The sequence below is a fragment of the Pan troglodytes genome, chromosome 19 (genome assembly GCF_028858775.2).
Source record: "Pan troglodytes isolate AG18354 chromosome 19, NHGRI_mPanTro3-v2.0_pri, whole genome shotgun sequence".
Lineage (NCBI taxonomy): Eukaryota > Metazoa > Chordata > Mammalia > Primates > Hominidae > Pan > Pan troglodytes.
In genome coordinates this window covers 93,738,295-93,762,644 of record NC_072417.2, presented here as the reverse complement: position 1 = coordinate 93,762,644, position 24,350 = coordinate 93,738,295, and the positions used below count along the sequence as shown (strand labels likewise).

Here is a 24,350-nt window from a genome sequence, read left to right as displayed (position 1 = left end):
CAGACCCCCTGGCAGTGAGGGCTCTGGATGTGCTCACGTGAAGGTCACGGGTGCGGGTGAGGCAGAGGCTGAGGCTGTGTTTGGCTGAGTGGCCATTGTTGCTGGACACCACTGCGTGGCCACAGAGGTGCATCACTATAGGGTCACAGGTTTTTTTTCTGCAGACCACCCCACATTAGTAGCTTTATGAAGGGTGTTGAGTGACAGGCATGGTGGCTTCCTGTTCCTTGGTTCTGTTGACAGCACTGTTTTGAAGACCCCAAACCCCAGTGGCATTCTCTGACATCCTTGTCTCCATGACTATGAAAATGGTAACAGCTTCCACAGATGGCCAGGCTAGTGGTCTGTTCTGGGGTCACTCCAAAGGCCAGGTAATCCCTCCCGAAGGTTTCACAAGCATGTTCCCTGCGTCAGCCCCTTTCTGCACACAGTTCCTGGAATCACTTCTAAATGATATGCTCTGACTTAGCAATCAGCAGAGGGTAAATAATTAAACAATTAAACATGGAAAATGTAATGGCCTAGTGATGAAATCACCTTCCTTTGCATGTCTAGACAAAACGGTCAGAGCCAAAAGAGAGTCTCCCAGCCGCAGATCAGTGTCAGTGCTGTTCTTCCTTTCGGAAAAGGGTGGATCCGTGCATGTGCTGAGGCCAGCCCAAGTACTCACCTTGTCTAGTAAGAAGACGTGCTCGGTCACCAGCCCCTGTAACTCGGGGACATGGCTCTCGGTTCCTAGGAGCACGTGCTCCACAAAGAGTGCGGTGGAGAAAATCCGACTCCACTGGGCTCTGTCAAAAGAGGGCGCCGCTCACTCACTCACTCGGCTCCCACCAAGGAACCCAAGGGTGAAACGAGGAGGGAGACGGGAGAAGAGATGCGGGACCCGGGGTCCAGGCCCAGCGGCTGGGATTACAAGCAAGCCCTATGTGACACACATCCTGGCCCGCCCCCAGCTCTCGCCCTCAGACGCTCGGCTTAGCTGGGACTCGGTGTCCCACTGTGATGCCTCTGCACGGGGTACCACCACAACCCGCTCACTGCATGATCCTGCGCCTGTCAAGTCCCACCTCACCTCGACGGCCCCGCACAGGAACTGTCTCCTTAGGGAAGTGGACTCTGGCCCTGAGGGCCTGTCGTGCTCTGTGCGCCTGCCCGCCCGGGGTGTCCTTTCTACCACAGCATTTCTCACACGGCATCACAATAGCCCGTCTGCCTTTCTACGGCCCCAGTACACAGTGAGCTCCCTGAATGCACAGCCACCTCTCGTGTCTCCAGCACCCTAATGAGACGCCTGGCACTCACCAAGGGTTCGGCAAATGCGGAGTGAGCGGGTGAGGACGGAGCCCCTCCCATGGCAGGAGCGCCTGCCCGTCTTCTCATGGACATGCCTGGCACTTGGCAGGCTCCTGGTGAGCGCGCGCCAGATGAAGCAGTGGGTGAGGGCTCCTGGGTCTCACCTGACTTCCCTGATGACAGCCTGGGCCAGGCTCCCGCTGCCTTGCACGTGCTCATCGGAGCAGATGAGCTCCAGCGGCATGGAAAGATTCTTCACCAACTGTAGCCACGCCTGGGGACTGGGCTTCAGGGTGTTTCTTGTCAGCATCTCCGTGCAGGCCATTGCGGCAAACGCGTCCAGGGTCTGGGGAGACGGACAGCAGGGCGTGGCTGAGCGGTGCCCCTCCCACCGGCCCACCAGAGGCCCCGGCTGTTAGCTGCATGTATACTTGTGTCCCAGGCTTGCGACCTAAACTTTCATTGTCTAGGATGTGAGAAGCGTCAGCGAGATGTGTTCTTAACATCTCTGAATTCAGCTAAGGTATGTGCCTTGTGAAGAAATCTCCCACTTGGAACACAGCCCCAGAAGCTCTCCATTCCCAGAGTGGAGTTGGAAGCACCACAAGGCTTGCTCAGGGCAGGCGGAGGAGGGCCATACCATCTCACATCCAGCCAGCTCATGGTTCCAACGGGCTTCCATCAGGCTGTGGAGAACCTGAGGGTAGATGGTCAGGATTCTGGAAAAGTTCTGCAGATGGCTTCTGAAACGCTGGTAGGCAAGGTGCACCCACGGTAAGGAAACCTCTTCCTCGGGCGCTTCTGACGCTGCTTTCAGTTTCCTAGTGCAGGACCACAGAGCCATCTGCAGAAACTGGGATTCAAAAAAGCTTTTAGAATATATTTTTAAATTACAAAAATGGTATGTTTTCCCCGTGGGAAATCCGAACTATTGGAAAACCATAAAAGAGGAAATTAGAAACCATGTGTGCTATTCTGTCCCATTTGCTTCTGTCCAGTTTTCTATCTGCCTCTCCTCCCACGTTAAGGTCACCGTGTCGTCCGGACTTTTTGCCACTGAACATGACATCATGAACTTTCCCTATGACTGAGTATACTTGAAAAACATGGTTTTAATGGCTGCTCAATAACCCGTCATACGGCCATACTTTAATTTGCCCATCCTGTATTTCCGGACAATTAAATTATTTCTTATTTTTCGAAGCAAAGCTGAAAAGGACATCCCTGTGAACCAAATATTTGTCCACGTCTCCAGTAGTTTCCTCAGGATAGAGTCAGCAGTTCAGATCGGATAAGGTGCTCGACTGTTCTGCCACGTAGCCCTGCAGGGCGCCCACTGTGCACACTACAGTCAGCCGCGTGGCCTGGCTATTTCTTTGCAGCACTGGCCGGTGGCTGTTGTTTTTAAAAATCAGCTTTGCAAAATGAATACATAAACATGATATCTAAAAACTGCTGTGTTGATTTGCTATTAATAGTAAGGCTAAGCAATTTTTCAAATGTTTCCTGGATGTTGATATGCTTAATGAGATTATAAAATTGTTGTTTTATGACGTTTACCCATTTTTTAAAACTTAGGGTATTTTCTTATTGATTCCTAAGAATATTAACCTCTAGTCATATTGGCTGTAAGGATGTTCTTAAATTTGTCACTCTCCTTTTTTATGTACTGAAGTTTAAAATTTTTAGGTAGTCAAAAGTATGACTTTCTATTGAATTTCACTTATTTATTCTTACCCTGTAGGGTTAGTTACGTATTTACTTTAATTTTTTTCAAGAGAAACTTAACATTTAAAAAGAAGCTATGTCAAGGAAATTGGAGGGCTTCTCATGTTCGCAGAAAGCTCCGTGTTTTAGGAGCCCCTGGGCGGTGGGCTGAGGGTGTAGCACTGAATATTGAGAGGAGACTGGGCGACCCCTTCACCCACCGGCACCCTTCGCTGACCACGTTCTGTTCCCAGACTTCACAGCACCAGCTCCAGGCAGCTGAGGAAACGTCTCCGTGTCTGCATCCAGTCCCCATCATGCAAGCTCTACACCTGACCCTTAGCCAGTATCTAAACATCTACCTTTAATTCCTCCTCCGTTGACACACGCATGGTCAAGAGAATGAAATCCTTCAAGTAACACTGAAGAAGTTCCTGCTGCGGCTCTCCATGGAGCTGGGCAAGAAACCTGCCCAGAGAAGTCTGCTGAAAGATGTCCACAAACTTCTTGGGCAGTCCTGCAGAGAGGAAACCAAGGAGCGGCCTGGAGTGCGTCTTAAGTCATGGCGCTCCCCTGCCTCCAGGGGGCTCCGGAGTGAAGGGGAATGGGGACGCCTTGTTGAATGGGAGCTCGTAGACAAAGGGGTACCAGCTGCCTGATTTTGTAGGGAATTGAAGGAATAGTCACTGTCTAGACATTTAGGATATTTTTCTTTTTCCTTTTTTTTGGAGATGGAGTCTTACTCTGTTGCCCAGGCTGGAGTGCGGTGGGTAGCGTGATCTCTGCTCACTGCAACCTCCGCCTCCCAGGTTCAAGTGATTCTCCTGCCTCAGCCTACTAAGTAGCTGGGATTACAGGCGTGCACCACCACACCCAGCTAATTTTTTGTATTTTTAGTAGAGACGGGGTTTCACCATGTTGGTCAGGCTGGTCTCGAACTCCTGACCTCAGGTGATCTGCCGGCCTTGGCCTCCCAAGGTGGTGTGAACCACTGCGCCTGGCCTAGGATATTTTTCCAGTGGAATAAAATAAAGGAAGGCGGAAACAGTGTCAAATTTAGGTCAGAAACAGCCAAGCTAGCCCCAAAGAGAAACATCTAGATAAGACTGAGTTGTATGTTGCATGGCTACATTGTATGTTGCATGGCTACAGGTCACAGCATGCTTCAGGAACCCCCGGGTCCAAGTAAATTAGGAACAAGTGGGCTGCTCTTCAGGGGCTGGGGGTCACAGAGCATGCAACCCAGAAAGATCTGGCTTCTAGTGGGCGGGGTGCGGCCCCTAATTCGCATGCTGTCATAGAAAAGCAGGGTCAGTTGGGGTATTGTCCTGAGAAAGGAATATGCTCATGAGGAGAGAGACTGCTTTGAGTACGTTCAGAAAAAGTGGCAGAATGGTAACCTAGAAAAGAAGGCCACCCTGAGTCTTCCAAATGGTACGATAAGTAAATGTGGAAAAGACTATTGCATGTATGAAAGATGGCTTTTGTAAAAGTGTTGCGTTGTCGTTGGTTTTTCTGGACTAGGGCAAATCTTCTGGCATCTGGCAGCAGAGCTCAGCACTGTGTCTGGGCTGTGACTCGGGAGACACAGCTGGGAGTGCCTCCTGATGGGGCACCTGGGAGTAGGGATGCTCCAGGCGTTCGTGCCTTCTGAGAACGCCTCTCCTGGGGGCATCTTCCGAGTCCAGTGCCCCAGTCTGAGAAGGCCCAGAATGGGAATGACCAGCTGGTAGAGGTGACAGTCCTCCTCTTGCCAGAACACACCCCATTTCGCCATATCCCTGGCCATCACAGCACTAAAAACCATCTCACAGGCTCCTGCTGCCATAGGATCGAAAGGTTTCTGGTCCCGCCGGGGCCTCTCACTCCTTCAGCAGAAACTTTAAAATGACGCGGTGACGTCAATTGGACGCTTACTGCACAAAGTGTGAAAACTAAAAACTCCAAAATTCACCTTGCAATTCTAGCCACCCATCTGCTTTTCACTGCCAGGCAATCCCTTTGTGATTCACCTGTGCTGAATCTGACCTGCCTTGAGGTGGCCTCACCTTCTGCGTCCGTGATGTACTGAGCCTGGGCCCACAGCTCCTCCAGATAGTCCTTGATTCTCCAGCTGAAAGGGACATTGTTGGAAGCGTTCTCGGAAAGGTTCATGTAGTTCTGCACCACGATGTAGGCCATCTCACCTTTATGTCTGCAATAAGGTGAGGGATGATAAGAAGAGGGTTTGTGAGACGTCACTCAAAACACAAGACAAGATCTGCCACTGATGCCAGCTCTTCTCAGGCCTCAAAAACAAAGGGGCCAACAGGCCAGGCAGACAGCGCTGATCTATTTCACAGTACAGGGTTTCTGTTATGACAGAACTAGGGAACTATCTTATGCAATCTTTGTTTCACAGGCAAAACAAAAACACACCAAGGCTGACAGGGGTCAAGTGTGTTGCCCAAAATCTCGGGCAGAACCAAGTCTTCTGGTTCCTGAACCTGTCTGGCTTTGATAACTTGTAACACAGAGCACAACTTGTTAGAGAGTCTTTGCTTCATGAACATCAGCAGCGCCTTGTCTTTTAAATAAGTGTTTCCACTGGCAATTCAAATTCCATTTCTTTCTTTCTCTCGCTCTTTCTCTCTTTTCTTCCTTCTGTCTCCCTCCCTCTCTCACTCTTTCTTTTTTTTTTTTTTGAGATAGAGTCTCACTCTGTCACCCAGGCTAGAGTGCAGTGAGTGGTGTGATCCTATCTCACCTCAAACTCCTGGGCTCAAGCAATCCTCCCGCCTCAGCTTCTAGAGTAGCTGGGACTACAGGTGCGCACCACGTTATGCCTAATTTTTAAATTTTTTGTAGTGATGGGGTCTCACTATGTTGCCCAAGCTGGTCTTCAACCCCTGGGTTCAAGAAACTTTCCTGCCTCAGCCTACTAAATTGCTGGGGTTATAGGCATGAGCCACCGAGCCTGGGCACATTTATTTCTATATTCTTTCTAAATCTACATCCAGAATTGAAGCCCCTAAAAGCTGAAGTGGAAGCTATTGGGAGCTGAGCCTGAGCCCCACATCATCAGGCCTGCGGAAGGGGGTGGGGGCTGTGCAGCTCCACCAGGGAATGAGGGACAGGGGGAGGGAGCACAGATCCCAGGGGTAAGGAGCACAGATTGTGGGGCTGTTCTAAGTGCACCGTCTCTGTGTCACGCCATGCTGGGTCTGGCTAGAACCAGTGCTCTGAAAGCAGGGAAATGAGGAGGGTGGAGATAAAACAGAAATTTCTTGGAGCTTCGTAACCTTCCTATTCTTTTTTTTTGAGACAGAGTCTTGCTCTGTCACCAGGCTGGAGTGCAGTGGCGCGATCTCGGCTCACTGCAACCTCCGCCTCCCAGGTTCAAGCAATTCTCCTGCCTCAGCCTCCCAAATAGCTGGGAATACAGACACGCGCCACCACGCCCAGCTAATTTTTGTATTTTTAGTAGAGACTGGGTTTCACCACATTGGCCAGGACGGTCTTGATCTCTTGACCTCATGATCCACCTGCCTCGGCCTCCCAAAGTGCTGGGATTACAGGCGTGAGCCACCATGCCCGGCCAAACTTCCTATTGTTACTGCAGAAAGCACCCACGTCAACGTTGCTCTGAAGTTGAGGGCTGCGTTTCACCCAGCACTTGGGAGAGCATATTAGGGTCCTGCTGTGTTCTGATAGTTTCTCTCCCCCGGGAAAGAAAGCCTTCCACTCACCTTTCATTATTCATCACAAGAGGAATGTTCAGAAGCATCGTGTCACTGAAAATAAACATCCAAAGATCTCTTGCCCAGGGCGGAGTATCTGGCCTGGTCAGTAACTCTAGGTTGCCGTCTGTGTCGATGAATGATATCATGCTCGCCAGCAGAGGGGTGACAGCACCTTGGACCCGCTTCCAGAGGGTGTGCCTGCAGCACAGAAGAGAGACGGGCCACCACGGGTCAGAGGAACCAGAGTGGCGGTCTGTCACCTTTTGACATTTTGTTCCTTCTTGAGCATTAACAAAACAACTAGTCTACTATTTACCACACTACAGCGACGGCAATAACTTGACATTTCCATCATTTTTAAGTCCTAGAAAACAGACTCACAAAGATGTCTAAGATTAGAGACGGAACTGGAATGAAACAATTCTACATCTAATAAACTGTCATTAGGTTACTGGAAGGGTGAAGTAGTGTTTGCTTTTTTATTTTTAAAACGTATATGTGAGGGTCTCACTCTGTCACGCCAACTGCGGTGTAGTGACACAATCATAGATCGTCATAACCTGGAATACCTGGGCTCAAACGATCCTCCCACCTCAGCCGTGCAAGTAGACAGGAGCAACACACCCAGTGCCACCACGCCCAGCTAATTTTTAAATTTTATTTTATTTTTTGTTGAGATGGGGTCTCACTATGTTGCCCTAGCTGGCTGGTCTCAAACTCCTGGGCACAAGTAATCCTCCCGCCTTGGCCTCCCAAAGTATTGGGATTACAGGTGTGAGCCACCGCACCTATCTGCTTTATTTTTTGCAAGGCTGCATAATTTTTGTATGTAACTATTTTTCAGAACAAGTCATCAAGGTTCTCTAAATAAATAAAATTATGACGATTCATTTGGAAAAAATAAATATTTTAAAAATCTGTTGTAGATAGACTATAATACAGATGAAGAGACCAAAATGAATTTGTCCCAGATCAAACTAAACAAGAAGGCACATGTTTATCTGGAACTAAGTATTTGTTCCTGTTGATGTTTTTGTACACTAGATCTGAGTGTCTGATAGACAGGTGGATGGATAGATGGGCGGACAGACAGATGGGTGGATGCACAGATAGGCAGACAGAAAGATAATTGGTTAACTACAAGACATTTTGTTGTTATATATATTTTGTTGTATATATTTACATGTAACAATAATAGCTCTATTTCAAAATTCTTGTGTAAAGGATAAGAATTAAAAGGTGGCTGGGCACGGTGGCTCACGTCTAATCCCAGCACGTTGGGAGGCTGAGGCGGGCGGATCACCTGAGGTCAGGAGTTCGAGACCAGCCTGGCCAACATGGTGAAATCCCGTCTCTACTAAAAATACAAAAATTACAGTCGTGGTGGCAGGCACCTGTAATCCCAGCTACTCAGGAGGCTGAGCAGGAGAATCGCTTGAACCCGGGAGGCAGAAGTTGCAGTGAGCCAAAATCGCGCCATTGCACTCCAGCATGGGGGACGAGAGTGAGACTCTGTCTCAAAAAAAAAAAAAAAAAAAAAACCCACAAGGTAATTAATGTTGGGGGAAAAGCGAAGCCTCTCTTTTGAAGAGAATAAAAAGAAATACCTACATTTTTAAAATATATAGTACAGAGGAACCTGGCAAGAATTTTAAAATGTCTATTGGGAAAATAAAGCATCCCAGTGCGCAGAGGGAGAAAACAGCAAACTAGGAAAAGTGTCGCGAACACAAAAGGCAGAAGGAAAACCCAGGCGCTGGGCCAAGCGCTGGGAGAGGCGGGAGCCGCTGAGCCTGGTTCCGCCCTATCTGGAGCCGCTAAGCCTGGTTCTGCTGTATCTGGACAGGCAGGCAGAGTTCGGGACACAAAGGACTCTCAGGATTTGGGCTGTTTAATCCCGAGAGGGCAAAGGACTCCAGTCCCCAGAACACAGTGGTGGTGAATCGAGGTAGTCAGGGTGCTGCTGGCCCTGGGGCAGGTGAGCTGAGGGTGCGGGTCTGGCCACCACTCAGCGGCTGCGCAGGCCTCACGGTGACCACAGAACACGACGGAGCCAGGCCTAGTGCTGCGTGAACAGCAGAGCGGGGAAGAGCAGACTGAGGAGGTTCAGTGACTCAGGGCTGGTCCCGGGGAGTGGAGTCGGGGATTAAAAAGCATCAACAGGCTGGGCACACGGGCTCACGCCTGTAATCCCAGCACCTTGGGAGGCTGAGGCGAGTGGATCACCTGAGGTCAGGAGTTTGAGACCAGCCTGGCCAACATGGTGAAATCTCGCCTCTACTAAAAATACCAAAATTAGCTGGGTGTGGTGGTGGGTGCCTGTAGTCTCAGCTACTCAGGAGTCTGAGGCAGGAGAATCGCTTGAACCCAGGAGGTGGAAGTTTCAGTGAGCTGAGATCGCATCACTGCACTCCAGCCTGGGCGACAGAGTGAGACTCCGTCTCAAAAAAAAAAAGCATCAACAGAGTCCACAAGGAGGAACGGAGGGAAATTAAAATATTTCTGATCTCCTAAAATCCCTTCAGAAGGCGTGACAAGGAGAGAAACGAAGGATAACTAGAGAAAAAGTAGAATCAGAAAATCTCTGGTCACGAGGAAGGTGTCTGTAAGTCCCCATTCCCGTCCACCCTGCTTCTTCCTCCGTGAGCCCCCATTCCCGTTCACCCTGCTTCTTCCCCTGTAAGCCCCCACTCCCGGTCACCCCGCTTTTTCCTCCATGAGCCACCGTTCGCATTCACCCCGCTTCTTCCTCCGTAAGCCCCCATTCCTGGTTACCCCGCTTCTTCCCCTGTAAGCCCCCATTCCCATTCACCCCGCTTCTTCCTCCGTAAGCCCCCATTCCCATTCACCCCGCTTCTTCCTCCATGAGCCCCCATTCCCGTCCACCCCGCTTCTTCCTCCGTAAGCCCCCAATCTCGTCCACCCCACTTCTTCCCCTGTAAGCCCCCATTCCTGGTCACCCCGCTTCTTCCTCGCTTCTTCCTCTGTAAGCCCCCATTCCCATTCACCCCGCTTCTTCCCCCGTAAGCCCCCATTCCCGTCCACCCCGCTTCTTCCCCCTGTAAGCCCCCATTCCCGGCCACCCCGCTTCTTCCTCTGTGAGCCCCCATTCCCGGTCACCCCTCTTCCTCCGTGAGCCCCGATTCCCGTCCACCCCGCTTCTTCCTCCGTGAGCCCCCATTCCCATTCACCCCGCTTCTTCCTCTGTAAGCCCCCAATCCCGTTCACCCCACTTCTTCCCCTGTAAGCCCCCATTCCCGTTCACCCCGCTTCGTCCCCTGTAAGCCCCCATTACCGTTCACCCTGCTTCTTCCTCACGTTCCCTCCTGCAGATCACACCTGGCCGTAGGTCCAAAGCGAACCTATCACTGGCACAGAAGCTTGGACCTGGAAGGGGACTCATGGAGGAGTCCGCTGTCTTTTAGAGATGGGAAAACTGGGCCCAAATAACCAAGTCACTGGTTTCTTAGGCTTTCAGGCAGGAGGTCTGAGAGTCTGTCTTAAAGAGACCCTCCGTCTGGGGCCCAGAGCACCCCTCCTTCCTCAATACACGGCCACATCCAAGATAATCAAGGTTAGTCTCATGGGTGACAGAAAAATAACCATGGCAGTGAATATACTGCTGGGTCCTGGTTTTGCTGTTACCATTCTTCAAACAGCAGGACTGGGAAAATCCCGCCTGTCCCCTGCCCGCTCTGCACGTCATTTTAACTTCATAACTGAAAACAGCAGCCCTTTCTACGGTTATCAACATAAATGTCGGTAAATGTTCTACTCTAAGAACAGATGTTTTGCTTTTTTTAAGTTTTTAGTATGAAAAACTGTAAACACGAAATTAGAGGAAGAGTCCAGCACCTGCCATTTGGCCACTGTCCAGACCCACTGTGTGCTTCTTGGGGAAAAACTTTACAGCTTTGAATGGCTGAGAGGTTTGGAAAGAAACAGCTCAGTCCCCATGGCCCGGATGGAGAGAGGATCCCTGCAGGCAGGTCCCCATGCTGCCACCAGATTGGAGCCACTCCTTGCTTCCTTTAGTCACAGTACCTGAATGTGCCCGCCTCCTGGAGAGCGTCCTGGTTGCAGGCTTCCCTTGCCAACCACTCCAGAGGGTGAAACTGGCTCTCTTCTTGCTTCTTTAAAAGGACATTGAGGCGCCTCTTGGATACCCGCAAGAAAGAGGCTGTACAAAGGCAGAAACAGACGTTCAGCATGGCCGTGGCTCAGCTGTTGGCTCCGGAGTGCTTCTGTCCCACCTCCCCCAGGAAGGGAAGTCCGTTGGCCAGGCCAATTCTAGAGCAAAATCTGAGAGATGCTCTTAGATTCCCACTGTGTCACTGCTTCTGCTGAGCCATGGAAACCTGAGAGGGTGTCCCCAAACACACAGTGAAATGATGCCCACTCCTCAGGAAGAGCCCACGTGGGGGCAGGGGCAAGAGGGGTGGGGAGGCTCATACCGTGGCACGCGTCATCCTCATTCAAGAGGCCCAGGAGGAGCACCACCCTCCGCATATTGCGCGTGCAGCTCTCGTTCTGGTCTCTGAGCATGCCCACGGCGCTCTGCACACAGCTTCTCAGCAGCCTGGTGGTGTCCAGGATCGACACCTGTTGGTGGAGACGGTTGGGTCACCCGTTTCTGCCACTGGCACAGTGGGTAAAAGCCAAACCGCCCATATGCGATGAGGGTCTCAATGCAGCAAACAGCACAGGGCGGCGGTCCTCACGGACAAAGAAGAGACGCCGACCTCCGCCCTGCACCCCCGAAACTGCCGGTGCAGATGCCCTTGACCCCCAGTAACCCCCAGTAACCAGCAACAAGACCGTCACTGTGTGAGGAAAGTGGGGCGCCATCCTCACCCCTGCACAGCGGCGGTGACTCCTCTAGCTCCCAATGCAAAAGCGTTTAAAGATGCAGCTCAGAAGCATCACCAGCAGCACAAGGGGAGGTCCCGAGAACCAGAACTTACATCACTGCCTCCGAGTTCAGAGGTTTCCTTTCCCCCCTTCTCAGAACTTTCTGTTTCCATGGCCTCCTCTGCCACCTCTGCCACCTCCCCTGATGTGCTGGCCTCCGTTTCCATCGCCTCCTCATGGCCGTCTTCTGCCCAGTGTTCCAAGCCCACTGCAGTCGAAGCAAACGTGATTGCGTTACCACTCAGAAGGTGGCATAGGGACTGGCAGCGGTGCCATCTGGGAGTCTGTGTGTGTGCTCAGCCTCTGAGTGCAGGCTTCCCCGGCCCCTGCTGTGGTGCTAGGTCCCCAGATGAGAGATCACGGTCATGAAGATCAGCCCCCAAGGCAGCCCCTTCCTTCCAGCCTGGGCTCTGGCGTGTTCTAGGTGCTCACTTCCATGGCTGGCCTGCTCACAGAGCTCTACCTCAGCCTGTGGTAAGCGCACCTGCTCGGCCCTGGTGCTCTATGATGAGCCACCAGTCAGTTCTGCAGATGTGTCCCCGAGCTCCTGCCGAGGGACGAAACACGGTGGCCCTGCTCCTAGTGCCATGTGCACGTCACGCTCCACACCTGCCATCTGCCCTTCCACCACCTGCTCCCCCAGGGGCTCCGCCTCGTGACTCACGCTCAGGCAAGTCTCCGGGCGCGAACAGCTGGCTGATGGTGACATGCTGCAGCCTGGTCACATCAGAAACCATGAGGGTGGATCTCCGGAGGTCATCGATGTGGACAGACTGCCACAGCCCTGTGAAGAGTGAAGCCACCCACAACTGTCTTGTGTCTTTCCCGGCTGCTGCTCAGCCCTAAGCAGGGACATTGCACACCCTGGCTTGTCATTATCTTGCTGCGCAACGAATGACTGGCACCCTGAAGCCGAAACCCTGGAATGGGCCTGCGCAGAAACCACCCAACCCGATACTATACACGACCCGATTCTATGCCCATCGACAGCTTCACCACAAGCAGCAACGGTAAGACCTGCAATGGCCGGCGTGGGAAGGACGCGTGGATAAGGCCTGTGGTTCTTTCACCCATGCATTGTTGTATTTGCTGTATCACAGTTAGTGAGGGGTGGGGGACACTGGCAAGGTCTGCCTTCCATTCTCCACGAAATTATTCAAGTAAACTTACTTTCCTGTTTCTGGAATACCAACTTTTCTATGTCATAAATAGCTGGTGACCATTCCTTGGAAAAAAAGAGATCTGAAGATAGTCCGACCCCCGCCACTCTCCCTCCCCGCCAAACAGGCGTATCGGTGCGTTCCTGACAGTGTCCGTCGGGAGTCGGGAGTCTCCACGCCGTGTGACCCACATGCTAAGAGGTGAGGAGCTTGCCTACGGTCAGTCCAGGAGAGGTGCACGCAGCCTCCCATCCCAGGATTCATGTTTTCATGGTAATCAGTGGTAAGAAATCTAATCGCATCTGGAAAGAATCCTCTTGAGGTTAACAATAATATTCTAATTTCAGACTGTACAACACAGAACCAAATGAGAAACAGTTCCAACATGACTTAAATAAATATGCTGACTGGGCTGGGTGCGGTGGCTCACACCTGTAATCCCAGCACTTTGGGAGGCTGGGGCGAGCGGATCATGAGGTCAACGGATTGAGACCATCTAGGCCAACGTGGTGAAACCCCATCACTACTAAACATACAAAAATTAGCTGGGCGTGGTGGCGCACGCCTGTAATCCCAGCTACTTGGGAGGCTGAGGCAGGAGAATCGCTTGAACCCAGGATATTGAGGTTGTAGTGAGCTGAGATCGCGCCACTGCACTCCAGCCTGGTGACAGAGCAAGACTCCATCTCAAAAAATAAATAGATACAAATAAATAAATAACTACATAAATAAATACCCTGACTGATGTTCTGATCTCACCTCCGTGGAAGCCCACATAGGCTGTTCCTCTTCCCACCCGGGACAGTTTTGTGATGAAATAGACGAAGATACGGTCCTCATTTTCTCGTATTTTGTTGATTTCATTTATAACAGAATACCTATTTAAAGAAAAAAAAAGAATACCTATTTTAAAAACAAACACACACACAAAAACAAGCAAATAAACAAAGCAAAGCTGTGCAGCTGCAGAAGGGTGTTCTCCGAGCTGTTGGTTCGGTCTCACGGCCACCCGTTCCGATGAGTTTTACATAAACTTCAGAGCCCTGCGATCGTGATTTCTTCTCTCACAAGGGGATGAGAAATCTTCTCTTAGCGGCTCGTTTTCTTCCCCATTCCTGTGTCCTCTGCTTTGAAGTGGCATTCCTTCGTTGACCAGAAACCCTATCTTGTGCTCCTCAGTGGGCCTGCCCCGGTGCAGCTAAGGGTGAGGACAGCTGAACTTTCCATTCCTTCTTTTCTCTTAAGCGATGGGGGTCTTGCTGTGTTGCCCAGGCTGGTCTCAAACTCCTGGCCTCAAACGATCCTCCTGCCTCTGCTTCCCAAGTAGCTAGGATTACAGGAAACAGCCCCTGTACCCAGCGGACCTTTCCGTTTCAACAAAGAGTTCTGTGCGCAATGCCATTCCCTTCAGATGACCAATGGCCAAAGCCAGTTTCTTGTTGAGATTTAAGCCACGAACTGAAATATGGCATCCAATGCTTCAAAAAGGTCCAGAAATCACTTTTACTTTAAGTAATAAAGGCACAAAGTTAATTCTAAGAGCATCAGACTTCCCCTACAAACACTATAAAAATATCCAATAAATAGGAAAAAAAGCATTTACCTACTGTTGTTTCCCTCGAACTTGAAATAAATTCAAATTGTAGAATTCAAAATTAATAATGACCAAAACATGTCTACAAACACAGGCTTCAAAGGCATCCATTTATAGCTTGTTAATGTTCCATTATTTACACCTCTCGCATTTCACCTTTTTTGTGGGGAGGACAGGCTCTTGCTCTGGCCCCTAGGCTGGACTGCAGTGGTGGGATCGCAGTTCACTGCAGCCTTGACCTCCCAGGCTCAAGCGATCCTCCCACCTCAGCCTTCTGAGCAGCTGGGACTAGAGGTGCACTGTGGAAGGCTAATTATTTTATTTTTTTTAGAAATGAGGTCTTGCTCTGTTGCCCAGGCCCATTCCACTATTTTTGTAATGTTATTGGCCTTTTCTTTTTGTCTCTCTTCAGTTTCCCTAATCCCACTTGGGGGAATGAGGCAGGGGAAGAATTGTTATTTTTATTTCTATATTGATTATGATACTATACTGTCTTCAAGGAAAAAATTCTCTAGGACTTCCTACGTTTTGGGTTTTTTACATAGTTTCTGAGAAAAATACTAAAAACATACTTAGCTGAGGCAATGAGCTGGGCACTACGGATTCCATCTTCAAAATCTGTCTGAAAAATGAGGATTTTACATTTGGCTGTATTCGTTAAACAGTTTCTGAAAGAAAAGGGAAGTTATTCAAGTGAGTTCTCTGTCTTAAAAAAATGGATAAGAAAATTCCCCAAAGTGATGGGAAACATAAAGGCTACAAAGAAACAGCTACTCAGGTAGGATTTTCTTCAGTAAGAACAGATAGTCCAGGGGAGGAAACCCAAGGAATGCCTCCTAACGAGGTCCGAGGATGGTGCTCTCGGAGGAGGATGTTAGGCCAGACACCGCGTTGCAGAAGATGATGGAGATGAGAGGGATGCTGGGAGAGACTTAACAAGGATCTATTTCACAGTCACGTGACTGTGGTGCTCATTAACTGGCGCGGGCACCATCGCCACGCAGAAGCCACGCGGCTGCGGCTGGGGAGGGAGAGGGCAGCAGGGAAGGCAGGGAACCTCACCGGACTTCTTTGAGGAATGAGTACTCGGTGTCAAACTGCTGCAGCCACAGGAGTGTGGGTTTCGGAGCCCTGCCTGTGACCTCTGATTCTAAAATTTCACAGTCGTGACTTGTTAGCAGCCTGGAGAAAGTGGTGATCTACAGAGTTAAGAAATGCAAATTACTTGCCAGACTTCAAGGAAAGGTTGCAAGTCTGCTGCCAGGTTTAGACAGATCCTAGAAACCTGCGATGTTCAGCGCGGTGCAGTTGCCACACAACGGCACCGAATCCAAACCCAAAGGCGTTTCCCAAAACACGGCAGCGCTGGGGCCGAGAGGCCCTACAGGGCCAAAGGCATTGGAGAGACGACCCCACCCTGCCCCGAGGGTGCCTTCCTCTCCTCCCCAGAGGCCCGTGTCTCTGCCTGCTTGGTCCATACTTGAGATTCTCATGATCCCTTAGGGCTCAGCACAAATGCCATTTCCTGTTATAGTACGACTTCATGCTTTCAGATGGAGTTCGTGGTTGGTGCTGTCCCCTTCCCCCAGATGTCAGCAATTCTCCTGTCCCAAAGGTCACTCCCCCATCACAGTGCAAGTCGAAACGTTCCTCGAGGCCTGCTGCTCTAGCCCAGGAATCCCTGCCTCACCACTGAGCTCAGATTCCTACGTCCAGCTGCACGATGCATGGAAACCTGTCCCCGGCGGACATCATCACTAGCCTCCCACAACCTGCTGTCCGTTCCTGCGGTATCTGTCACGATGAAGCAATGTCCACTCATCTAAGGAGGAATCCAGGGGGTCGCCCCGGACCCCTCCACCCCCCATCCCCCCACTGGGTGGTGGTATTGGCCCTGCCAAATTGCCTCCTATCTCTCCGTTCCATCTGCTCCTCTCCTTTGTACCGTTCCAGCGGCCTCCCTACCAGCCCGTCTTTTCCACAGCAGCCTTTCATCAGACTCCCTTCACCCAGCCAGGGAGACAAGCGTGCCTCCAGTGCCCGCTCCATAGGGCTGAGATGCGGCTCTGCAGAGTCACTGAGGGCCTCCAGTAGTTCTCTCTGACTGCAGCTCATCGCCCCATCTCAGCACTACAGCCTTGAACCCTAAGAGCTGTCAGCGGCTCTGCCCACAGAAGGCCCTCAGCCTACAATCCCTTCCCGGCCATTCTTCCCCATCGGCGAGGGGCTTCTCCTAGGGAACATCTCATCTGAGCTCGCATCCTGGTCTGCACCGCTCCCCGCTGCCTCTAAGCACAGCATTTATCATATGATATTGATGGCATCTGTTCATGTGCTGGTCTCTCCATGCTCCCTAATGCTAACAAAGGACAAGGGCTACAGATTCATCTGTGCATCCCTAGTGCCCTTGGCCCGGTCCTGGAACATGGTACTTTATTTGTTGGTGTGAACATTGTGTATGGTGCTGTTACCAGCATGGTGCACTGCACAGAGCCAGGCACTCAGCACCTGGTTAACTGGACCTACTCCCCACACTTACCACGGAGGAGAGCTCAGCGTCTCAGCATCTCCCTGCAGGATCCCTAACCGCTGCCTGGGGAAGAATCTTGAATCCTGACACTAGGGATTTAGGACTCCTGGGTGACAGGGGATAGGGTACAAGTGCAGAAAGACAATCACCTCTGTGAAGATGGCGTGGCGCCCCAGGTCTGCCGTGTGCAGGTGTGCCTGAAGGAAATCTGCAAAGGAGTTGTGCCTCTGTCTGTAAAAGTACTCCTGCGACAGCGACTCCGCCTCGAACCCGCCCAGCGAGTAGGCGCTCAGCCGGACCACGGCGTCGGGCGTAGCGCAGTTTAGCAGGATCAATTTGGCCTCCCCAGACACCTTCTGGTGAAGTTCCTCCGTCAAGGCCCGGGGACCCTGCCTCTCTATGACCTGCAGCACCACAGACGCGCAGGCGTCCGAGTGGTAGCCGATGAAGACGTCAGAGGGGCTGTATTTGTGCCTCTTCTGGAAATGATCTGCTTTGACATTGATGAACTTCTCCACCCACGCACGGAGCTCCTCCACGATGCTCTTCTGCCATTTCTCCAGCACCGTGTTGATATCCAGATAGTGCTTCTCCAGCCGGTTAATGAGGGGGATGGGAAAGTGTTTGTACACGACGTCTTTCTCCTCAATGACAATCAGGCGGAAGTTGGGGTGAACCCGACATTTGACGCGGTGGGTCCCCAGACCGAGGTCCACGTACTTCTGGCCGCCGAGGTGGACGTAGTACTGGTTGAGTGCGTCGTAGAGGCTCTCGTAGAGGTTCTGCAGGTTGAGAAGCAACACCATCTTGCCTGTTTCCATGCAGATCTTCACACGATTGATGTTTCTGCAGAGCTGGGTGTACTCTTGGTCCTTGGGGAAACCAGAACCAAAAATAATCTCCGGCTGCTGGTCCCCCTCGAAGAATGTCTGCTGCAGGATCTGCAGTGCCACGTAGTTTTTGGTCAGCACGAGTAAGTAGCGGGACTCAGCATCTTCCTGCTCTCCACCCGGCACTTTCTGAGAAGGCCCAAAGATGTTCTGTTTGATCAGCTGCATGGGGCTGACTTCCTCTGAGCACTTGGCCTCGGGCAAATTGGCCAGAAAGATGTCCAAAGCTTGGATGTCATCCTTGCCACTGAAGTTCCTAAGGACAGCCTGTGCAATGTCTTGCGGGGAAGGCTTTCTATTTGAAGCCTTTGCTGCAGCAAAGACCATTTTGATGAGGCTGTAGTAGTCACGAAGCCCGAAGAATTCCTTGTCCTGGCGCTTACACACCGTTTCGTAGGCTTTGGCAAAGGACGCAAAGTACCCTTGGACTCGGTCCTGGACGAGGATGTCTGAGGAGCAGATGCCCTTGGCGCTCTCTATGAGCTCTGTCTCGTTGGGGCTGCTACGTGACACAAAAATGCCCCGGTTCATCTTGGCAGGGTCAAGGGCCCAGTTGGAGATGCCCACGAAGCCGACCTTTTTGTGGGGGGCGGGATCGTCTTCAATGCATCCGTCTTCCAGCAGCGGGTGCAGAGTCTTCAGGGGCATTTTGGGTGAGTCTTCCGCCAGCCCCACCTCATCTAACACCACCACAGAGACGTACTGCTGCAGGTCCTTCCCCTGCTGAAAGCGGGCGCACTGCCGGAAGGTGCTGATGATGCCCTGTGGGGTGGAGTGCGGGCTGCACTGGAAGGACACCAGGTGGACCTGCTTCAGGCTGCGGAAGAGATCTGAGTAGGCGGCCGGGCCCTGCATGGCGTCTGCCACGATGGTCTTGGCGAGAGACTTGGAGCTGCCGGGCTTCCCCACCAGGAAGAGGGGAATCTTCAGCTCGATGCAGATGACCATCATGAAGAAGTTCTCCTTCAAGGCCAAGTTCTTGGCGATGGTTTTCCTCAGAGGTACGCCGTCCAGAAAAAGATCCTGTGCCTGTGTTATTTCATCCAGAAGCAGCCTGCTGTCGTTATACGGTTTCGGAAAGAACCTGGCGATGGCTTTCCGATATGAGTCTTTCTTTTCTAAAGAGGCGTGGTAACACACCCCGATGGCCAGCATCAACGACCAGAGGACGGGATCTCTCTCGGTGTGATTTTTGCTGACGCTGGACTTGGAGAGAAAGGCATTCAGCTGCGCTAAGAGCATCGCGCTGTGCTCGTGGAACCACCTGAAAACTTTCACACAGCGCTCCACGTCCCTGAGGCTGACAAAGCTGCACTCATCTTCTGTTTTCCTCATGAAACCCTGAGAGGCGCAGAGGACTTCTGTGATCACGTGAGTCCCGTTTTCATCTAGGCTGATGGAATCAACCAGTCTCTGGACAATCTGCCGGATGTAGAGCTTTTCAGCAACGTCACTCAGTTGTCCAAAGTCCCACACCAGAGGAATCAGGCTCGGGGGCAGAGCATGGACCCGGTATACCAGCTGCCTCAGAGGAATGGAGCCCAGCCTGTCGGCCGTCTCCTCCATACTAACCCTGTAGCCCAAACCAGCTGACTCCAAACGGCAGATCATCTCCTCAGAGTGCTTCCGGTATGGATTGCAGGCAGCTATAATATGTAGGCCAGAGTCCTCAGCCAGAGGCTGGCCGTCCACCATATGATCACACAGGACTTCTTTGATACAGCTTATAGCTTCCGTTGTGTTGGCTTCATCAAAAAACAAGATGGTGTCCAACTGATGTTGGTCCTTATTGGCGAAGGCCACATTTTCAGCCTCCCTGACTCTGGAGTAGATCATGTCTGCAGTTGTTCCTCCGTGCACCTTGACCAGCTTTATGGTGTCAGCATTGGTACCACCACGCCGCAGGTCGCTAAGGAATTTAATAAGCCTGGTTTTCCCACAGCCAGTTTCTCCCATGATGATAACCGGGATCCCACACCGGAACCGCATCTCGATGGCAAGGATTTTAAGCATATTGTCGGTTGTGAGCTCATACGTTTTGTCGGGGTCGGTGGCCTGGGGGATCCCTAAGGTCAGGCAGAGCCTCTCAAGTTTCTTGTGTCTGGGCAGTTTATCAAAGTCAACATTGAAGGGCACCCTCTGGAGCAGCAGGCCCTGGTACAGGTCCCTGGTCATGACGTCTCTCTTGATGACCTTCCTAGTCAAGTGATTGATGGCATCGACACTGCCGTTGATGTTGGGCTGCAGATGGAAGCCGATGAATGTCATGGTTGTGTGGTCATCATTGAAGAAAACGTATGGGTGAGGCTCCGACTCCCACCTCTTCCGGAGGGAGAAGGGCGCTAGATCTTCTTCCCTAACCCCATCCATGGTGACCATGTGCTTCCCTGGGCTTTGGTCAGAGGTGTGGAGTGATGGTGTGGCAAAATCTCTTGCCATAAAGATCATGAAGGTCACCACGAACTTCTTGAAGCCCCTCAGTGTGTCGCCAATAAAACTCGGATTGCAGAAGAGAGAGGCCTCACAATCTCTGAGCTGATAATTCAGGAACCGAGCAAAGTTCCGAAGCTCTGACCAGGATGGGTTTATTACCCCGCAGTGAAACAGGAAATGCTGGAGGCATTCCTCCGGGGTGCCTTCGACAGAGCCTTCTTGATACTGAAACGTGTCTAGGTCTTGGTTTTGATTGAATCGTCTTAAATACTGGTAAGGTCTTTGGAAAGTTTCGCTGCAGAACTCCCGCAGATCCATCCCAGGCTCTGTGTCACTCCTCAGGGCACTCAGCTCCATGTCTATCACCTCTTTGGGAGGCCTGCAGGTGACTTTTGGGAAGATGTCAAGAAAACTGAACCGGGGGACACGTGTACGCTGGAAAGGAGAGACATGAATGAAACGGTTACAAGAAGACTTTCTAAGAAATGCTTTTGTGCCTTAACCCTCCACGTCATCTATATTGGATGGACCTTTATGAAACACGCACTGAAAATATGTAGCTTTCTGTATAGCCTTTTTTTCCACAGCATATCTTTTGCACATTAAGTAAGGCATTGCTGTGGGAGCTGCGTTCTGAGCCAGGAAATCACTTTCTAACCCAACTTCCCGAAACTAAGTTTCTCCACTAAGCTATACATGTATTATGTATGTGAGTGAACATAAAACTCTCTTTTGCTAAGAAATTTTTGACAAACATCTCCTTCTCATCTTAGCTGGCATTAGGAAAGGTGAGGTCTTTCAACAGATGAATTTCCTAGATTCAGAGCACAGCTGGGATTCAGACTGGGCATACAGCGTGAAGCCTGAATTGAACAGAAATATTGAAGACACTGCTAATTAATAGAAGAGTACTTTTATCCCAGACATGATTAAAAAGTGAGTTTAAAGATGGGCTTTTCTTTACTAACACTGCATTCAGCTGCTGCACTAAGTAAGGCAAAGGCGTGGAGTCTCCTAAACGCGCCATTCCACTTCAGTAAGACCAGAAAGAACCCAAGAGCCCCCCACACCAGGTGAAAACGCCCCACAGTACAGACCAGCGCTGAAGAGCTCCTCGACGGCACTGATGTCCTCCTTTCCAGGATTTCAACGATATACAAATGGCAGGGGTTCCGAAGCCACATTTTCCCATTTATATCCATTAAGTATTGTAAAATGAGGAGCTTGAAAAGAAACACCCAAATTCCAGTCTGCACCTAAGAACAGAATCACACGAGGTGTCAACACACGACACGATGGCGAGTTCTCCCAACTCTAAGTAACCCCTCCTTATTTTGCTCTTTGTCACGATGATCCTGATGATCAACATCAACATTTCAGCCAACAACGGCCCATGTCTCCGAGGGCAGCCCCATAAAATCCTAATACTGTATTTCCCTGTACCATTTTTATGTTTAGACACATAAATACGCCGTTTTACAACTGGCTCCAGGATTCAGAACAGCCATATGCAGCACAGGTTTGCGGCCTAGGAGCGACAGTGTGTACCATAAAGCCTGTGTGTGCAGTGGGCTCTACGTCTAGGTTAGTGTAAGCGCACACCATGACGTCCACACAAGGAGGAAACTGCCTGACAACACACTTCTCGGAGCACGTTCCCACTGTTAAGCTTCACAGGACTGTGCGTGTGGAAACAAGGAATTCTATACATGGGGAGGAGTCACGCAGAGACATGGGGACCATGTCTTTACTGATGTGGCCATCGGCTGACGCTGGAGGGCACTTACTGAGGAGGTCACATCCAGGTGAAAGAGCACGGGGACCTTCTGATACTGCGCATCCAGGAAGGGCAGCAGGGCGCCCAGGACTCGGCTCTCATCCACCTGAGGGTCGATCAGTCGAATTGTTTTCAGAGGCACATTTTTCACGTTTAACTGCATCTTCATTTTGTCATGCAACCTCTTCACGTACAGAGACTTTCCTATAACATGAATACAGAAATTAGGGCTGGGAGTGGTGGCTCACACCTGTAATCCTAGCACTTTGGGAGGCCGAGGCGGGGGGATCACTTGAGGTCAGGAGTTCAAAGCCAGCCTGGTCAACGTGGTGAAATCCCGTCCCTACTAAAAATACAAAAAAAATTAGCCAGGCGTGGTGGCAGGCACCTGTAATCCCAGCTACTCAGGAGGCTGAGGCAGGAGAATCGCTTGAACCCGGGAGGCGGAGGTTGTAGTGAGCTGAGATTGCACCACTACATCCAGCCTGGGCATCCCTTAAGACATCCCTTAGGGTGCAGTTGTCATCGTTAGGGTGACAGAGCGAAACTCTGTCTCAAAAAATATATATATATAATATATATATACATACAATATATATATAATATATATACACATACAATATATATGTATATATAGAATATATATAGTATATATGGAAGTATATAGAATATATATTATATATGTAAAAAATATATAGAATATATATAGAAATCTATATAGAATATATATCGAATATATATAGTGTATGTATATACAGCATGTGTGTGTATATATATAAAAATAGAGAGAGAGAGAGAGAGAAAAATTAAGTCCCAGCGCTAGGACAAAGAGTAAGAGAATCTATAAAGATCCACTAGAAGTTACTTCTCTTTGTATAAAATTCAAAACTGATGCAACATAACGTCAGATTCAAGAATACGCTCTTGAACCTTCACATTTCCCAGCCGTTACCTACTCACTCTCCTGGCCACCTCCTGCCTCCGCAGGACAGCAGGCAAAGCAGAGTCCCGCGCCACTTAGCACTAGGGACACGTTCTGAAAAATGCATTGTGAAATGATTCTGTCACTGTGAACATCAGAGTGTGCCTGCAGAAACCCAGATGGTAGAGCCGACCACACACCCGAGCTAGGTGGAATAGCCCATTGCCCCTGGGCTGCAAGCCATGACAGCATGGGGGCATCCTACATACAGTGGGGAGCTGTGACACGGGGCAAATATCTGAATATCTAAACATATTCAGGCCAGGCACGGTGGCTCAGGCCTGTAATCCCAGCACTTTGGGAGGCCGAGGCGGGTGATCACTCAAGGTCAGGAGTTTGAGACCAGCCTGGCCAACATGGTGAAACCCCATCTCTACTAAAAACTAGTCAGGTGTGGTGGCATGTGCCTGTAGTCCCAGCTACTCGGGAGGCTGAGGCAGGAGAATCGCTTGAACCCAGGAGGCAGAGGCTGCAGTGAGCCGAGATCGTGCCATTGCACTCCAGCCTGGGCAACAGAGTGAGACTCCATCTCAAAAATAAAAATAAAAATGTAGAAAAGGTATAGTAAAAAATATGGTATTATAATCTTTTGTTCTTTCTTTCTTTCTTTCTCTTTTTTTAAAAGACCAAGGCCTTGCCCCGTTGCCCAGGCTGGAGTGCAGTGGCGTATTTGCAGCTCACCACAGCCTTGACCTCTTGGGCTGGAGCGATCCTCCCGAGTCAGCCTTCCTAGTAGCTGGGATCACAGGCATGCACCACCATGCCTGGCTAATTTTTAAAGTACAGTTTTCTAATCTTATGGGACCGTGGTCATATACGTGGTCTGCTGTTGACTGAAATGTCATTATGTGTTGAGTGACTAGCTAATAAAAGTCACAGCAAAAGGAGAGGCTTCAGCAGGGAGGAGAAGAGTAATGTTTATCCCAACAGGACGAGGTACTGTTGATAGGATAAAGTCAACAGAACAGAAGCTACTATTTCTTTTTAAGGGAAACAAGATGGCAAACGAAGGGTGGGTCAAGAGGCATGGCTTTCTCTTCAATTCTACCTCCCCTTCCTCACACCACCACCATCAACCCCAAAGAGGCCAGTGGCATTTAAGGGCAGAAGAAGTAAACTTCAGGCCGGGCGCAGTGGCTCACGCCTGTAATCCCAGCACTTTGGGAGGCTGAGGTGGGCGGATCACCTGAGGTCAGGAGTTTGAGACCAGACTGGCCAACATGGTGAAACCCTGTCTCTGCTAAAAATACAAAAATTAGGCCGGGCACGGTGGCTCATGCCTGTAATCCCAGCACTTTGGGAGGCCGAGGAGGGCAGATCATGAGGTCAGGAAATCGAGACCATCCTG

General features: G+C 50.6%; 1 protein-coding gene across 7 annotated transcripts in view; it reads right to left on the bottom strand.

Moving 5' to 3' along the window:
- Positions 1-24,350, bottom strand: part of RNF213 (ring finger protein 213) — a 135,631-nt gene that overhangs the window by 30,152 nt on the left and 81,129 nt on the right. For all 7 annotated transcript variants that reach the window (XR_010153149.1, XR_010153150.1, XR_010153151.1 and 4 more), the window contains 16 exons: positions 22,031-22,224; positions 21,341-21,499; positions 17,070-20,678; positions 15,453-15,589; positions 14,963-15,058; positions 13,556-13,674; positions 12,301-12,420; positions 11,690-11,844; positions 11,180-11,327; positions 10,770-10,905; positions 6,732-6,923; positions 5,052-5,197; positions 3,366-3,520; positions 1,937-2,149; positions 1,461-1,642; positions 671-791 (listed from right to left, as the gene is read on the bottom strand). Coding sequence is in view for 4 of the 7 variants with exons in the window: in XM_016933090.4 (XP_016788579.3) it covers positions 671-791; positions 1,461-1,642; positions 1,937-2,149; positions 3,366-3,520; positions 5,052-5,197; positions 6,732-6,923; positions 10,770-10,905; positions 11,180-11,327; positions 11,690-11,844; positions 12,301-12,420; positions 13,556-13,674; positions 14,963-15,058; positions 15,453-15,589; positions 17,070-20,678; positions 21,341-21,499; positions 22,031-22,224 (5,882 nt within the window). In the remaining 3 variants the exon portion in view is untranslated. The remainder of the gene's footprint in view (positions 1-670; positions 792-1,460; positions 1,643-1,936; positions 2,150-3,365; positions 3,521-5,051; positions 5,198-6,731; positions 6,924-10,769; positions 10,906-11,179; positions 11,328-11,689; positions 11,845-12,300; positions 12,421-13,555; positions 13,675-14,962; positions 15,059-15,452; positions 15,590-17,069; positions 20,679-21,340; positions 21,500-22,030; positions 22,225-24,350) is intronic.